This window comes from Phyllobates terribilis, unplaced genomic scaffold (assembly GCF_046119375.1).
Source record: "Phyllobates terribilis strain yellow unplaced genomic scaffold, ASM4611937v1 Scaffold_85__1_contigs__length_6476398, whole genome shotgun sequence".
Lineage (NCBI taxonomy): Eukaryota > Metazoa > Chordata > Amphibia > Anura > Dendrobatidae > Phyllobates > Phyllobates terribilis.
Genome location: NW_027362845.1, coordinates 1,908,293 through 1,926,355, shown reverse-complemented (window position 1 = coordinate 1,926,355; position 18,063 = coordinate 1,908,293). Strand labels below are relative to the sequence as shown.

Sequence of the window (18,063 nt, the reverse complement as noted above, 5' to 3'; positions counted from 1 at the left end):
CTGCGCTCTAAACTTCTGTGAAGCAGCTGGGGGTTCAATGTGATCACCACATATCTAGATACATTCCATGAGGGGTGTAGTTTCCAAAATGGGGGGACTTATGGGGGGGGTTTCCACTCTTTAGTCACATCAAGGGCTCTTCAAACGCAACATGGTGTCCGGTCTTATTTACAGCCATTTTTGCTTTCAAAAAGTCAAACAATGCTCCTTCCCTTCCGAACCCTGCGGTGCGCCTAAACAGTGGTTTTCCCCCACATATGGGATATCCGCATGCTCAGCAGAAATTGCACAACACATTTTGTGGTCCATTTTTTATTATTAGCCTTGTGAAAATAAAATAAATTTGGGTCTGAAGTAAAATTTATGTGAAAAAAGTTAAATGTTTATTTTTTTCTTCCACTTTGCTTCAGTTCCTGTGAAGCATGTGACATAACTCTGATTTAAGGGCATAAGAATTCAAAGTTTGAAAATTGCTTAATTTTCACCAAATTTCCATTTTTTTTTTACAAATAAATGTAAGTCATATCGAAAAATTTTTACCACTATCGTGAAGTACAATATGTCACTAAAAACAATCTTTGAATTAGTAAGATCCGTTGAAGCGTTCCAGAGATATTGCCTCATAAAGTGACACTGGTCAGAATTGTAAAATTTGGCTTGGGTCAATAAGGTCAAAATTGGCTCTAAAGGGTTAAACAACTCTCTTTAGTGCGATCATACAACATACAAGCCTCTGCTTGCTCAGATGATGCACTGTACTGCTGTAGTGCTGTGTACTATCACTGTTGTCATGTAATACTAACGGCCCCATACACATGAGAAAAGTGTTGGCTGAGCGATCATTTGGCAGACGGCTATCTCTCCTGACTCCCCCATACACACAAATATTCCAGCTTTCTTGTGATCTGTAAGAGGGTCGCCTCCAGACTACTCTAGCGGTGGATTATCTACAGGAAGAACAAACGGATTAGCCTCTGAAATTCAGGATGCCAGATCCTACTCTGCCCTGACATTATCTGTCGGGAGACCTCCAAATACATTATATAGTCAACCAAACCCCCGAAATCAGTGCTTTCATTCAACCTCAGTCTAATGTGCTTATATTTGACCACATACATTAAATGGGTACTGCCAAATTACATAGACATCCAAAAAGACAGAGCGTATATAAACCCAATAGAGTAAAACGTAAATTTTTTTTAATAGAACTTTACAAAGACAAAAATATATTAAAATTCAAGAGGACGGGATACAAGACAGAGTGACACCTCACCCAGTATAAATTAGAAATGGTACCCCTGTGTATGTCACAATTACAAAAATTCATGTGACATAAAAATAATAAATAATTATATTGTAGCCACCAAGTGGATAGTATACAACATGTGGTTCTATTACAACATATATATATATACATATGTATATATTAATAAGTAAATGCTTATAGTACAGCGTATAAATAAATGCATAAAGTGCCTTGCGTGCAATAGACGTACCAGCTAAAAAGCTGAAGGGGTTAAAAGAACTACCATATAAAAATATAAGAGCATAGATACATGTATAGGATTAGTACCTAGGATAGTCGCAGCCACTTTGTAGGCGGAAGCCCCGACGCGCGTTTTGCACCTGCTTCTTCCTGGGGGCGTGTGTTTTAGTCTGTGTTTGGAGGCGTTAAAAAGTAACTTATTGGACGATGCTTCTGGCCCGGCCTAATAGACTTCCATGCATTGCAGGCCCAGGCACCATTATTAGCCATTTAAGTATCGTAGTAACTAGGCAGCCCTATACTATTGAGTACTTGAAGAGGAGGGGCAATGAGCCGAACTCTGTCAAACATTCTTAGATGCCATGTTTGCATTTGACAGCAGCAAGTGGTAAACTGCCAGGGTTGGTGTAGCAGCCGCACCTGTGCCATCCCTGCGGTGTACATCTGTTCTGGTGCTCAAAAGACTTAATTTCTTTTAAAACAAATGTTTAACATGTGTCTTGTGCTTTTTGCATGTTTTTTTCTTGTTACAAGAATTGGAAATGTATGTGAAAAAGGAGATGATACAGAGGGGCTTAAGGCTAAAAAAAAAGACCACAGCCCTGTATGATGAGACATTTCACACAGAGTGGAACTGCATCCTTAGCGATTGTTCATTGAAGTTGATGGGTTAATCCTGAAATATGAGGAGCTGGAACTTACTTTTTATTCCTGTTTTAGTTTTTGTATCCAATCCTCATTGGAAACATTTGTGCACAACAAGGATTTCACTAGCAATAATTACAAACTGAAAGCTAAATTAGCGAAGATGGAAGATTTTATTCTGAAAATCCACAAAATACATCTACTAGCATGGCAAAAAACGGAGGAAGGGGGGCCACAAACACAAGCGGAAACAGATATACCACTCAGAACAGAAACCGCCGCTATTAGAGCTACCGATTTGGAATTTGTCCGGTTTTGTGTTATCAGAGGAACAATTATCACTTTTAGCGAAAGTCCTAAGTTTTGCCCCTACCAATGAGTTTGATGTATTTAGAGCAATTTTGGATGTTAATAGACTGGCGCGGACCCTTACTGTGAAATGTCATTTTGATATCTCTGATAATGATGCTGAAAATATTACTGATGTTGCAACAGTTAATTCTGATATTACTCCTAACAAATCTTTTTCAGAACAAAAGGTTTTCTTACAATTGAAATCATTGGAGAGGGAATCTATGAAGTCTGATGCCTCTCTGAATAGTCTGTTTCATAGGGGAAATCCGTCCTTTAATCCACTTCAGTCACGTTCCTTGGTTTTAGATCAGTTTCAGGATCTTATTAAAAAGGATTTGGTTTCTCTAAACAAATGAAATCACTCATAAGGGAAATAAAAATAACAATCTAACTAGAAAAGAAAAAATTGCCCTGAGGGAACTCAAAACTAATATGAATTTGACAGCAGACAAGTGGGGCACAATAGTGGTATTACATTCTATTTAGCTCAAGCTCAATTTGATTGATTTAAGAAACACGAAACCCTGATGTGTATTTGGAACTAATCAGAGACCTCAATATGGAATTATATATATTGCTACAAGAAGGTTTGAGTACAGGAGCCTTGGATAAAAAAAAAACTGGTGGAACAACCTTTCATACCTATATATCATTAATTTCCTAAGATCCACAAAAACATATTTCCACCACCACTCAGACCAATAGTAGCGGGCTTAGGTTCCATGGGAGAGAGACTGGGTGTGTGGATAGATTTCTATCTTCAACCACTAGTGCAAGAAATTCCCAGCTACATTAGGGACTCTAAATTTGTGGCTACTATATTTGAAGATTTTACTATAGCAAGAAAATTATCACTGGCTATCATGCGATGTTATACACACGTGGTCAAAATTGTTGGTGCCCCCTCGTTTAATGAAAGAAAAACCCACAATGGTCACAGAAATAACTTGAATTTGACAAAAGTAATAATAAATTAAAAATCTATGAAAATGAAGCCTGGACAGAAATGATGGTACCCCTGAAAATTATGTGACAAAAGGGACATGTTAAATCAAGTTGTGTCCACTAATTAGCATCACAGGTGTCTACAATCTTGTTATCAGTCAGTGGGCCTTTATATAGGGCTACAGATACTCACTGTGCTGTTTGGTGACATGCTGTGCACCACACTCAACATGGACTAGAGGAAGCAAAGGAAAGAGTTGACAAGCAAAGGAAAATTGATGATAAATCAAAGAGACGGATAATACAAATGGTAACAAAAGACAGCCGGTGGTGATGTAGTCAGTGATGGACTCTGGCCAAATACCTTTATAGAGCCGTAGTGGAAGATGAAGATTTCGTCCTCATCATGAAGTAGTTATTTCTCATGTCACGTGTAATGAATATCTCCTGCAGTATTGCTAATGCCGATTCCAGTGTTAGTAAATGAGACGAGAATTCGCAATAAGGAAAATGAGTCTATGAGAAAGGTATTCACTTGCAGATTCTGAGGAAGAAACTGCTTGTTGTCTGTGGCCTAAAATATATAGGTTTTATTAGTAGATGTAAAGAAGGAAACTAGATACTGTAAAACATAAATCTCCTCAAATGTTTCCCTTGTTATCTCCAATAATTGTATTATTACACAGGGTTTTTATGATTTTACATCTGCTTAATTTCTCATTCAGGTCTCTATAATATCGGATCCTCTCAGTGAATATCTTCTATATAAGAGAATTTTCCTGAATTACGCATCAAAGATGGATATGGACAGAGACAAGATGGCGGAGAGGATATTACACCTCACCCTAGAGATCCTCTTCCGGCTTACTGGAGAGGTGAGAGATTCTGATGACGTCACATTACATCATTCTTATCTATGGGAATAACAGATGGACAGAACTGGAGAGGTGAGGACTCTGGAAATGTCTGGAGTGAGAGTTATTAATGTGTCTCTCCATAACCAGGATTACACAGTAGTGAAGAAGACCTCTAGTGAGCGCTGTCAGGACCCTGTGTCTGAGGGATGGGGAAGACCCCTGAGCCCAATCGCGGGGCCTCCACCTCACCCCCTGATATATGAGGACATCAGTGACCAGAAGATCCTATATCTCACCTACAAGATTATTGAGCTGCTGACTGGAGAGGTGACACTGCTAGGAATGAGGAATGCTGGGACATTTTATAGTAAAGCTATGAAGGGTTTGGGGAGATAACTCTATCATTGTATGTGTCAGGTTCCTATAAGATGTCAGGATGTCGCTGTCTATTTCTCCATGGAGGAGTGGGAGTATTTAGAAGGACTCAAAGATCTGTATAAGGACATCATGATGGAGGTTCCCCAGCCCCTCACATCACCAGGTAATAGACAGGACTAAACACACACGGCCTATAATTATCTGTATGTAAAGAATGAATTCAGTCCCTGTATGTGTTTCCCCCAGTTCTATCCAGTAAGAGGACAACACCAGAGAGATGTCCCCGTTCTCTTCTTCCACAGGACTGTAAAGAAGATCCCAATGTTCCTCAGGATCATCAGGTAGATGGAGAGAAGGTGTCATGAGATCTCTCCTATGATGTGTAGACGGCTGTGAAGGTCTTGTGTTCGGTCTTATTTTATCCACCAGAATTATATGGTTTATACTTGTATAATGAGAATGGTGGAGATGGCTGGATTAGAGTTGATCATTAGTGATGAGTGAGTGTATTCGTTACTATTCGCACGAATAGTACGGTATTCGGGTTACTTATTATATTGCGAGTATTTGTGTACTCGCCTTGCTATATTCGAATGTCCCGCCCTGCAGTTTTGGCGCCTCCTTTGCAGCCACTGCTGGGCTTCATAACCAATCACAGTAATGCTTCAGACATCTTGGTTGTGGCATTACTGTGATTGGCTGGCCACCCAGCTTCATAGGGTCTATTTAAGCCCTGTCGTCGCCATTTTGTGCACATTGCGTCTGGAGCCTGCATTCTATAAGCATAGGGAGAGATTGCCGAGCTGCTAGGGAGAGTGTTTAGGCCTCTTGATAAAACAAAAGCCCTTGTAAGGGCTACCTGCCGTGTATACTAGTTCTGTGTTTAAAGGAGCCGCTCACTAGCTCCATAATACCACCAAAAAAATAGCTCTTTTCAGAGCTGAAGACACACAACAAAGTCAGAGTACAAGGAGGGAGAGATTGTGTATTAGGTAGGGAGTGTATTAGGTAGTGTTCTTCCAGTGTCCATATTAAAACAGCTCTTGTCAGAGGCACAGCAATATTTTGCCAGCACACACAGAAGTAGCATTTTGTTCTGCCTTTTTTTTTTTTTTTTTTTTTTTTTTTTTTTTTAGCACCGGTCTATTTTCCCTGCTGTTTTAGGGGTCAGAGCCTACCTTCTGTCCATGTTAGTCCACTTAAAAAATCATTGAATCATTGAGTGCCCTACACTAAGCAGTAGTCCAAACATTTCCTACTGCCTGCTACAAAGCACTCACCAGGCCATTTTAACCACTATTTTGGCTGTGACAGCTAGCTTGACTTGTGCCATCAATATCTGAAAATGTGTCAACAAAACCCAAAATGCCAAAAAAGACTGTTGTTAAGGGACGTGTCAGTGGTGCGCAAGAAGGCACTCAGTCTGTGTCAGGTCAGAAGAAGCTTGATGCATCCAGTATCTTCCTGGAAAAATTTCCCGGTCTGGAACGTAAACGTGTGTGGAAGCCAGAAGAGCGAGAGCAGATTCTGTCTTGGATAGCAGACAAGGCCACTACGCATTTGTCAAGCAGCAACAAATCTTCCACGACCACACAGTCTACTGTGGATACACAGAAGGCTGGCCCATCCAATCCTGAAGCTGGTTCTCCTCCCTCCAACAATTTTCAGTCACAGGAGACATATGACCCCAAGCTTGGCCACTCCGAGGATCTGTTTGGTACGTATACTTTGGTTGGCTCTGGACTATCACTGTGCAGCATTGAAGAGGGACAAGAGGAGGTGGCTTGCGTTGATGCTTATCTATTTGAGGACCTATGGCCAGAAGAAAGACACTTGGCGGAACATCATTTTTTTTTCTCCAGAGGTGGAGGCTGATGATGATGAGACACAGTTGCTATCAGGTCAGCCTACAATGTCAACTGGGAAGGAGGATGACATGGAAGATGAGGTAGTCGATTATGAGTCCACTGATCCGACCTGAACCGTTGGCATGCATAGCCATGACAGCAACACAGAGGAAGATGGATATGTAGCACCAAAACAGGCACCAAGGAGTTGTGGTTTGCCCAGAGTGAGAACTGGGTCAACTGTTCCCAAGAGCACTCCCGCTGTGCGCCAAGTCAGGGCAAGGGGGCGTTCAGCTGCTGTGTGGAATTTTTTTTTCTGAAAGTCCTTCAGAGAAAAACATTGTAGTCTGTAGCATCTGCCATACCAAGTTAAGCAGAGGCCAGGGCAAAGGCAACCTACATGCTCACCATCCAAGGCTCAAGTTCGATGCTTGCAAACCTATTCAGGAGATATAAATACAAAACAAAAGACATCAGCCCACCACCTGGATATAGGAGTACTACCAGACTAAGGCACCCTGAAGGAAAAGCCCCTCCAGAAGCGGGCCACCCTCCGGTCAGCCAGTCTTTCATACTCCAGAGAACGTGCCTTCACCAGGTCACCTAGGATGTTCCTACAAACTTCATTTGCACTTAGGATTTTACTCTGCTTTGAAACTAAAACTCGTGCGTTCCACGTGAAATACCTGACCACTACACTTAGTATGAATAAAGTGGTTCGGTCCCTTCTCCCAATGTCTCCGAATGCTCCATAGGCCCACCTGGCATAGGATAGAGTAGCCAGCCATGGCCAACCAATGGAAGCTCCCACCCTGTTGTACACCTCTGTATTAAAGGGACAATGAAGAAGGAAGTGCTCCATGCTTTCCAGCATGTTAGCACAAGCCTCACCGGGGCAATTCCTGTCCTCGGAGCTCCTGTACTTCAAATTGCCCCTTACACACAGCTTACCTTGGAAGCAGCGCCAAGTCAAGTCCCAGTACTTCTTGGGGATCCTGCTAGAATTTAACAAACTCCCCCCAACCTTTAGATCCCGACTTGGGCAGTTCTTGAGGACCAGTGGACTCTGAAAATGAGAAAGCAAGACCCTCCAATTGAGGAGTTTCCTCAGGAGGGACCTCACCTCCCACATTCCCAGATCCCACCGGTGGATCATTTTCAGAACCGGGGTAACATAAGCCGGGAGATGCCCATGCAGTGTGTGAAGATCTTTCAATCTTCCCCCTGAAGATTGATGGCTGAAACCATCCCTTGCAGGATAATACCCATGGAGGAGCCCTCTCCTTCCAGAGGTTTGCCACGTTAACTTTCAAGAAGGTGTTCACTAGGAACACGACGGGGTTCACCATATCCAACCACCCTAGTCTCCTCGTGCGGTAAGTGACCTCCCGCTTGACTAGGTTCAGTCTATTCCCCCATAACATCTGGAAGAACAGACTGTAGACCCGTGTCCAGAGATGCTCTGGCAAGACACAGACGCTGCCCAGGTAGATTAGCAAGGGGAGCAGGAAAGCTTTGCACAGGCCAACCCTTTCCCTCAGGCTCAAAGACCAACCCTTCCATTGGTCCACTCTTTGGGTGACACCTTTGATTCTGCCTTCCCAGTTTTTCATGGGGTAATTACCGTGGCCGAATTCAGTGCCCAGGACTTTGGCGTGGTGTTGGGGTTCGGGGAGGGTGTCCGGAAGATCAAACCCGGGATCTCCGCCTCCCAGCCAGAGACTTTCACACTTATCCTGGTTGATCTTGGACCCGGATGCCTCCGAGTAGCGCTCCTCTTGTGACATCACCACCATTGCCTCATCTTGCGAAGAAATAAAGACGGTGACATCGTCCGCGTAGGCCACTATCCTCAAGATAGGAAGGGATCAATTGCAAAGGCATAAAGCAAAGGGCTAAGAGGACAGCCCTGACGGACACCAGATCCTACCCTGAAAGGTTGTCCAATCCACCCATTTGTTTCAATTGACATCTCTCATATTGGAGCCATGATTCATGTCAGTTCACTTGGTGCAACAGCTCTCCAAGGTGTGATCACTCCTTTTTAGATGCAGACTAACGAGCAGATCTAATTTGATGCAGGTGTTAGTTTTGGAAATGAAAATTTACAGGGTGATTCCATATTTTTTTCCTCAGAATTGAGTGATTCCATAATTTTTTCCCTCTGCTTGGTCTGAAAAAAATTACTCTTACTGGGTACCACATTTTTTATCTTGATTTCTTTTAGTGTTTCTTAAAGCCCTAAAGTTGCCATTTGAAATTACTTTAGTTTTGTGCCATGTCTGTGATCTGCTTTTTTTCAACAACATTAAACAACTGAATGAACATCCTCCGAGCCCGGTGATTCCATAATTTTTGCCAGGGGTTGTACAATGGAATAGTTTAAGAGGGCCTTGTAGATCAGTTGCTGAAAACATCACCCTCAGATAATGCTGGTGGCAGAGGTACCAGCTCTTTTCAACACCAAAGGATAATGGGGAGAGACACGAACAACAGTTCCAACGGAGGAGGGGGGAAAATGTGCCCAAATTGGGCAATTTTCAATAAACCAGCAAAACAGCAAAGGCTATCTGCCTATAAAAATGCCTAGGTGGGATAAGTTGCATAACATGGTCAAGGGTTACTTTAAGTGACCATACATGTGACCTTTCTGACGCTTCAGTTCCCTTTAATTATTGGGTGTCTAAGCTGAACACTTGGCCCGACCTCTCTTTATATGCCTTGGAGGTGCTGGCCTGCCCGGTTGCTAGTGTGGTGTCTCAGCATGTTTTCAGTTCCGCTGGGGCACTCATCACTGATAGGCGCACACGCCTCTCCACAGAAAATGCAGACAGACTTACTCTGATTAAATTCAACAAGGACTGGATATATCCACAGTTTGTAATCCCTCTAGATGACAGCAAGCCAACCTAAATTCATCAAAAATGCAGATTCATGCTACTGCTGTTAACGTCACCCCCTTCCCATAAAACAAGATTCCTTCCATCGTCAATCATGACTGAGCCCATAGGGCTAATTTTTACAAACTATGCACATTGTGCAGTGGAAAAACCAGGACAGTATTCCTACTCCAGCCTAACTACTATTTGTGATTGGAGACCCTTGGGATGGTGGCTTCCTGTGTCAACCATGACTCAGCCCATTGGGCTAATTTTTACGAACCCCTATGTGTAGCGTTGGCGTCCCTGCCTCCTGCTAGGCAGGGACGCCGTTCCCCTCACCTCTCCGCTCCGTGCCCGGCGTCTTCCTCCCGCTCTGCTGGCAACGCGCGCTGCTTCCCGGCCTCTGTGCTTAGGGCGCGCGCGCGCTTCCCCTCTCTTAAAGGAGCCGCGCGCGCCGTCCTAAGGAGTCCCCGGCGAATGGCCGGAGGACCTCACCATATATAAGGCACCTCCTCCAAAATGGAGGTGCCCGAGCAATGTTGTTGCAAAGCCTTTCAACTCTGCTTCAGCCCTCAGGTCCCGTTACCAGTTACCTGCCAGTTACCTGCCAGTCACCTGCCAGTCACCTGCTAGATTCCTGCTTGATACCTGCCTGATACCTGCCTGATATCTGCTTACCTGCTTGCTATCCTGTGGTCCGACAGTCTGCCTACCAGCACCTGCCAGTCTGTCTATGGATCAGTCCCCCTGCGGACCAGGAAGTACCTGCCAGATACCTGCCTGATACCTGCCTGCCTGTCCAGAGACTCTTACTCGCTCACCTGGGAGCGTTCACCTGCTACCTGCCTGCTAGCCTACCTGGAGGCTTAGCCGTCACTTGCTGTGACCACCTGCCTGTCCAGAGACTCTTGCCCGCTCACCTGGGAGCGCTCACCTGCTACCTGCCTGCTAGCCTACCTGGAGGCTCTGCCGTCACTTGCCGTGACCACCTGCCTGTCCAGAGACTCTTGCCCGCTCACCTGGGAGCGCTCACCTGCTACCTGCTTGCTAGCCTACCTGGAGGCTCTGCCATCACTTGCCGTGACCACCTGCCTGTCCAGAGACTCTTGCCCGCTCACCTGGGAGCGCTCACCTGCCTGCTAGCCTATCTAGAGACTCTTTCCCTGCTGTCACTTGCCGTGACCACCTGCCCGTCTAGAGACTCTTTCCCTGCTGTCACTTGCCGTGACCACCTGCCCGTCTAGAGACTCTTACCCTGCTGTCACTTGCCGTGACCATCCGCCTGTCAAGAGACTGTCCCCGTCACTTGCCGTGACCTCCTGCCCTTCTACCCAGAGACTGTCCCTGTCACTTGCCGTGACTACCTGCCCGCCTTCCCTGGGAGTCACCCGCTTCCTTACAAGGACTGCCCCTTTGTATAGTTGCTCAGAGGTTCCACCTCCCAGACCCGTTACACTATGCACATTGTGCAGTGGACAAATCTGTAATGTACAGTGGTCCTACCAAACTAATATTTGTCATTGGAGGTTGGAGGCCCTTGTCACAGGTTGTGCCACATTGTGACTGAGATAGGGAATACATATTCAATAGAAATGTACTGTCAGTCAACCTATTTGGCAAGAAACATGCCTGGCTTGTGCCACATTGTGACTGAGATTGTGTAAATTTCTATTGAATATGTATCCCCTGACTGTTGATGACCGACTGATGGCCCTCTGAAAATATGAATTGAGGGCCACAACTACTACAGTACTCCATCGTAGATAATGTTTGACAAGGGGAGGCCCTTGTCAAGGAATCTCCCTGCACTTATGACACATCCCCCAGGAGTAATTTTTGGAGTACGATGCACATTCTGCACTGGTCCAAGTAGTACAATATCAAGAAGTCTTCTCTGCCTATATAATCTGGGAATATTGACAATCAAAATCTCGGAGCCATTTGGAGAAGCTTCACCAACCCATCCTGGAGGGGATCACCATATATCCTTAGTCCATTGACTTGCACAAGTGATATATTTGAGCTCGTCATCCAGTTGACTAGTGCAGCTTTATTTTTCCGGTTCACTGAGTTCAGCCATACCTGAGGATCGCAGGCCGCACTTACTGCTACCTTCTAGTACTCCATGTCTCTTGGCTTTTTCTCTGTAGTCTCTGCCCCTAAATGAGTTAAATAATAGAGTTGAGGGCCCTACAATATGAGTAAGTGAGGGCACTCTCAGATGTACACGAGGGACCTCCAAAATCTCTACAGGAGGGCACTTCAAAATGTATGTTACAGGGCCACACGAGGGCTCTCACAAAACTCAGCTTTCCTGCCTTCTGCAGGGCCTCTGAACATTTGAATTTAGGGCCGCAGTATCGCGTGGTGTTGGAGGAGAAGGAGGATCAAGCCCAACGCTACAATGGGCACATTTTAAACTGCTATTGTATATGTATTCCACTATCTGAGTGTCAATGATGGAGGGACCGCCCAAATGTCTAAGGAACAGCTGTCCCTCCAAGTCGCATGTTATAGAGCCACCTGAGGCCTCTCAGGTCAAAGATCAACATACCTACTAGTACGTTCTAGCTGTGCTTGTAAAGTGCTGGGGAATAGCGAACTAAAAATGATGTTTGACAGAGGGACCTACAAAATGTATCAGGACCCTCCCAATTGTAAAAGGTGAAAAAAAGCTGCAGCAGTATGTGTGAACAAAGGCTAAAAGGGATATTTTTTGGTTTCTCTGGTTTATTTAGCCTTATATACAAGTGATTGTGCAGGAAAAACTGTTTCTTAACCTTTTTGGCATGTTAAATGCAATTTAGGTAAGGTTTGGTAGTTGTTCTTGTGTGTCTGTAAAAGTGGCGTAACACTGCGACAAACTTATTCCCAGAAACCATATGTGAGTCAGAAATGCATGCAGGCATATTCTCCAGGCTCTTCTCATTCTGTTTCATCACTTTCCCATCCATCAGCCTTTTCCTCAGGCCCCCAGACCCCTTTTTAGGGTCTAGCAGAACATTACTCGCATTTCCCATTGACTTACATTGTATTCGCTATTCGGAACGAATACGCGATTATTACAAAGTACTCGTAACGATTATAGCGATTACGAATATTACGGTACTCGCTCTTCACTACTGATCATAGATGTGACTTCTCCATCTGTCTGTGACTTGTACAATATTTCTTTCAGGGTGAAGATCTGACCCATATTAATACTATAGAGACATATGTGAGGGGGGATGAGCGGTGTAAAGAGGAGATTCCTACATATGACTACCCAGGTGAGTAGTAACCACTAAATGTAGAGAAGTCACTGATTCTTCTCAGTCACCGGCTGTGGCTGATTTACCGGTCATGTAGTCCAGCTGGATCACAATTGTCCTCCACCAAAAACTGTTCAAATGACTTTGGACATTGAAACTCCTCAAATGACTTTGGATATTAAAACTCCTTTTCTATAGAACTTACAACCTGGAGGATCCACCTACCAACTGAAATTAGAAGATCCTGACTCTTACCTGCCCAGATTTGTAAACTACCAATCCAAATGACAGTGTACGTAGAATGTGCTGACAAGTTACAAAAATCATTTGAAGAAAAATATTATGATGGGCCTGTAAGAGAAAGCGGAGGGTAATGATGCTGTTGGCTTCCTAGATCCCTGATATCTTATTAGATGAATCTACCTTCTCTCCCTTCTGTGCTGCTGAATGTCCTCATATGGTCCCTACAAGACCAGATCCAGTCTTTATGACCAAACCTCACTTTTATGATCGACAACATTAAACGTGCAGTGAGGGCCAAGTGTGAATTTCTGTATAATAACAGAGTTTCCCTTTATCCTGACTTTTCAATTTCTTTTTAAACCAAATCACTTCAAATAGATAAAGTATACAAAAAACATTACACCTGTGCCATGATATATACAGTATCTAAGCTGTGAGTGGCTGATGGCTGTAATATACATATATTCACGCCTGCAGGAGATGTGTTGGCTCGAGCCCTGGTTTCATGGATTCACTCCACGTCATAAATAATATTATCAATCCTAAAGAATTTAGATACAATTTATCCTAAAATGGGGGCACTAATACTTTCTCTACTCTTCTGGTCAGGACTCATAGTAGCTCCAACGGTCTACCATAAATAAGTGCAACTTCGGTTTAGTGTTGGAGTCCCCCCCAAACATGCATTCTTGTTGGGGATGTAATGTGTTTTTTTTTATTCTGAATTTTTTTTTACAGGTTCATTATGTATGATAGTTTGATTGTGGTGGGATTGGCCTGCCTCACCTAACTCTGTAATTCCCTGGTAGTCTTTCAAAAAAGGTCTCCATTGTCTCATCCAAATGCACGAGTTCTAAATTTAAGGCACCTCAGCTCTGCACTATTATGAAAAGTTCTCATTAAATGTATATTTCTTTTTGAGACTCATTTGACATAAAATATTGGCCCTTACTATAGTTTAAATTGCCAGGAGCTATCAAGATGCATACTCTAATTATCCCGGAGAGGTTTCACCACTAGTTACTCTTTTTTTTTCTTTGATCTTTTCATCAGATGTGTTATTGTCTATAGTCAAAGTTTTGCCCATCACCCTTTAACCCCTCTACATGGATCTGTACTTAAACAAAGACCCCTAGGCTTGGACTTAGTGTTGCCTGCTGTTCTGTGGTGTGAGATGACAAGAAGAATAGTCAGGTGGCCGGATCAGAACCAGGAGGGCAGAGAAAATACAAAATCAGAAGACACAATAGTAGTCAGTAAACGGGCTGGAATCACAAGAAGAAACTAAGAAGAAAATACACAACACGGGAGCTGAACACAGAAGACTTAACCAGCGGAGAACAAGGCTGTATCAGGCACCTTCCGGCATTATGCATGAGCTTTAGTAGGATGTGGTGCTTTCCATTTGAGTGAAGTAGGAAGCATATTTGAATTTGGAAGAGTGGATTTTGCTGGATTGGTTTATGGAAGCCATGTTGCTTTTCAAGAGTTTTTGAGCCACTAATGATGTGGAAACCTCTGTTTTTCCGTTGACAGATGATGGACCTGAGTGGAGGCTTGTTTTTTGTGATATGAGTAGAAATTTTTATTGGTATAATTTTTGCATATTTGATATTTGGGAGGCAGAATGAAGAAACAGTTGAACACCAAACTCTACTGGTTCATGCTATGAGGTTTTCTACTAGACTGTGAACTATCATTGTCTTGGTGAATAATTCAATATTTTTACATAACTTGCCATTTGTACCAACAGTTTAGAAATGTTCAAAAATATAAATTTCAAGAATATTTTATTCAAATATATTTTTTTTACTTGGCAGATGACTGTACTAGGAGATCAGAGGGACAGCTGACATCTTCAATTTTCAAATCAGATGAGCTGGAGATCTCACAGGATACAATTGAAGGGAATGCTATTACTCCAAATATACCATCATCCCTTTACAGCAAAGATATGTCATCTGATCCTTTGAAACAGGTCCTATCTTCTGATTCATTACCGACTACTAAGGAAAATCAAAGTCACAAACTAAGCATTAAAAAACTAACTGCTCCTAAAGCTAAGAAGCCATTTGCACGGTCAGAATATGGAAATAGTTTTCCCCTCAAAAAACTTTTTCTTAAACATCAAAAAATTCACACAGCAAAGAATAGATTTTCTTGTTTCAAGTGTATGAAATGTTTTAACATGAAAGCAAGTCTTCTTAGTCACCAGAGAACTCACACAGGGGAGAAGCCTTTTTCATGTTCAGAATGTGGGAAATGTTTTAACCAGAAATTAGATCTTGTTGCACATCAGAGAACTCACACAGGGGAGAAGCCTTTTTCATGTTCAGAATGTGGGAAATGTTTTAACCAGAAATTAGATCTTGTTGCACATCAGAGAACTCACACAGGGGAGAAGCCTTTTTCATGTTCAGAATGTGGGAAATGTTTTTTCTCAAAAGCACATCTTGATAGACATCAGAGAATTCACACAGGGGAGAAGGCTTTTTCCTGTTCAGAATGTGGGAAATGTTTTAACAAGAAATCACATCTTGTTACACATCAGAGAACTCACACAGGGGAGAAGCCGTTTTCCTGTTCAGAATGTGGGAAATGTTTTAACCAGAAATCAGATCTTGTTAAGCACCAGAGAACTCACACAGGAGAGAAGCCTTTTTCATGTTCAGAATGTGGGAAAAATTTTACAGAGAAATCAAGTCTTATCAAACATCAGAGAATTCACACAGGGGAGAAGCCTTTTTCATGTTCAGAATGTGGGAAATGTTTTAACCAGAAATTAGATCTTGTTACACATCAAAGAACTCACACAGGGAAAAAACCTTTTTCATGTTCAGAATGTGGGAAATGTTTTACAGGGAAATCAAGTCTTGTTAATCACCAGAAAACTCACACAGGAGAGAAGCCTTTTTCATGTTCAGAATGTGGGAAATGTTTTACAGAGAAATCAAATCTCGTTAAGCACCAGAGAATTCACACAGGGGAGAAGGCTTTTTCCTGTTCAGAATGTGGGAAATGTTTTTTCCAGAAAGCGACACTTGATATACATCAGAGAACTCACACAGGGAAGATGCCTTTTTCATGTTCAGAATGTGGGAAATGTTTTAACAAGAAATCACATCTTGTTACACATCAGAGAACTCACACAGGGGAGAAGCCTTTTTCCTGTTCAGAATGTGGGAAATGTTTTAACCAGAAATCAGATCTTGTTAAGCACCAGAGAACTCACACAGGAGAGAAGCCTTTTTCATGTTCAGAATGTGGGAAATATTTTACAGAGAAATCAAGTCTTATCAAACATCAGAGAATTCACACAGGGGAGAAGCCTTTTTCATGTTCAGAATGTGGGAAATGTTTTAACCAGAAATTAGTTCTTGTTACGCATCAAAGAACTCACACAGGGGAAAAACCTTTTTCATGTTCAGAATGTGGGAAATGTTTTACAGGGAAATCAAGTCTTGTTAAGCACCAGAGAACTCACACAGGAGAGAAGCCTTTTTCCTGTTCAGAATGTGGGAAATGTTTTAACCAGAAATCAGCTCTTGTTACACATCAGAGAACTCACACAGGGGAGAAGCCTTTTTCATGTTCAGAATGTGGGAAATGTTTTACAGTGAAATCACATCTTGTTACACATCAGAAAACTCACACAGGGGAGAAGCCTTTTTCATGTTCAGAATGTTGGAAATGTTTTAACCAGAAATTAGATTTTGTTACACATCAAAGAACTCACAGAGGGGAAAAACCTTTTTCATGTTCAGAATGTTGGAAATGTTTTACAAGGAAATCAAGTCTTGTTAAGCACCAGAGAATTCACACAGGGGAGAAGCCTTTTTCCTATTCAGAATGTGGGAAATTTTTTCACCGGACAGCTCATCTTGATAGACATCAGAAAAGTCACATCGGGGAGAAGCCTTTTTTATATCCTTAATGTGGAAAATTTTTACTTGAAAAGACACACTTTTAGCAAGAAAAAATTGTGCTAATAAGTGAGTGTGTCCTATAGACTGAAGGTAGCTTCCTGTGACTGAGAACAATGAGACAGTGTCCTTCCTGATCAGTGAGAGAACTGCTCTCTTCTCAAGCCCCACACTTATCTAACTGATTGGTGCAGAAGAGGAGAGGAAGGTACTGGGACCTGTACAGAGGCTGGACGTCCTGACTGAGCAGCTGAAGAACCTAGCTTATGGACCTTTCAGATCATGTAAAACTGTTTTACATATTTTTAAAAGTTGTCAGGTTCCGTTATGAACTGAGCCATTTCTTAATGAGTTTGACCTCCTGAATTCAAATTGGACAATGAGTTTTCCTTTTACTGCTACATATAATTTAATTCCAGCACTTTGAAACATTATTATTTTTGTAAATATACAGATGCAGAATATTTTGTTATGCCAATTTTCTGATATTTATTTAGAGAAAACTTAGAAACAATTCAAATAACTAAAACCTGTCTAAACCCTATTGCGAATTTTAAACAGTTACAGAAATTGCACTACAAAATTAGTCCTCATTCAATGATAACTGTTTTTTTGCTTGTTTCTTGTACTCCTGTATTGGATCATCTCTTAAAATTATGCAACAGTAATCTGCAAGCATTGATGGATTTATTTTCCTTTATATCTTTTCTCCATAGCTGCAATATCTTGGTTACATTTCTCACCATCCTCGTCTCTCACTACTCCACAGTTTGGTAGAAGAAAAGTCTAGAATATAAGAAATTAGTCATTAAGGACATGTTAAAGCCAAGATCCTTACATGTTTTGAGTAGAAATAACACCAACTCTTCATAGTTACTGTATCTGCTCTTGAGTTTCCCAAAAAGTTAGTTACCACAAATGCAAATGTAAACCATACAGCCTTTTCCTTGCCCTGGAACAAATGAAGAAACTACTCATCTTGAAGAAGCTTACGAATCTGAAGTCCAATAAAGACTCCTTCTTTTATATTTGCTTCACTTAACCTTGGAAAGTTATCAATCAGATGCATGAATGCTTTTACATTTTTATCCATAGCCTTTACAAAGTTCTTCATTAGGCCCAACTTGATAAGATTTTGTTACCACCATTGCCTAGGTGGATCCTCAACTTCTGGATGCAGGACAGTTTACTCCCTTGCTGAAGTGAATGTTGGAGAGGCCAGTCCCTTTTTTTGTAGCAATATTTTCTTGCA

At 42.3% G+C, this 18,063-nt stretch overlaps 1 protein-coding gene across 1 annotated transcript in view; it reads left to right on the top strand.

Annotated features, from left to right (window-relative positions):
• The window catches only part of LOC141197660 (uncharacterized), a 32,234-nt gene extending 14,843 nt beyond the window's left edge, over nucleotides 1-17,391 (top strand). The window contains exons 3-8 of the mRNA XM_073662742.1: nucleotides 4,156-4,305; nucleotides 4,435-4,614; nucleotides 4,705-4,828; nucleotides 4,912-5,006; nucleotides 12,573-12,663; nucleotides 14,709-17,391. Coding sequence (XP_073518843.1) covers nucleotides 4,156-4,305; nucleotides 4,435-4,614; nucleotides 4,705-4,828; nucleotides 4,912-5,006; nucleotides 12,573-12,663; nucleotides 14,709-16,822 — 2,754 coding nt within the window. The 3' untranslated portion in view covers nucleotides 16,823-17,391. The remainder of the gene's footprint in view (nucleotides 1-4,155; nucleotides 4,306-4,434; nucleotides 4,615-4,704; nucleotides 4,829-4,911; nucleotides 5,007-12,572; nucleotides 12,664-14,708) is intronic.
• The last annotated feature ends 672 nt before the right edge of the window (nucleotides 17,392-18,063 follow it).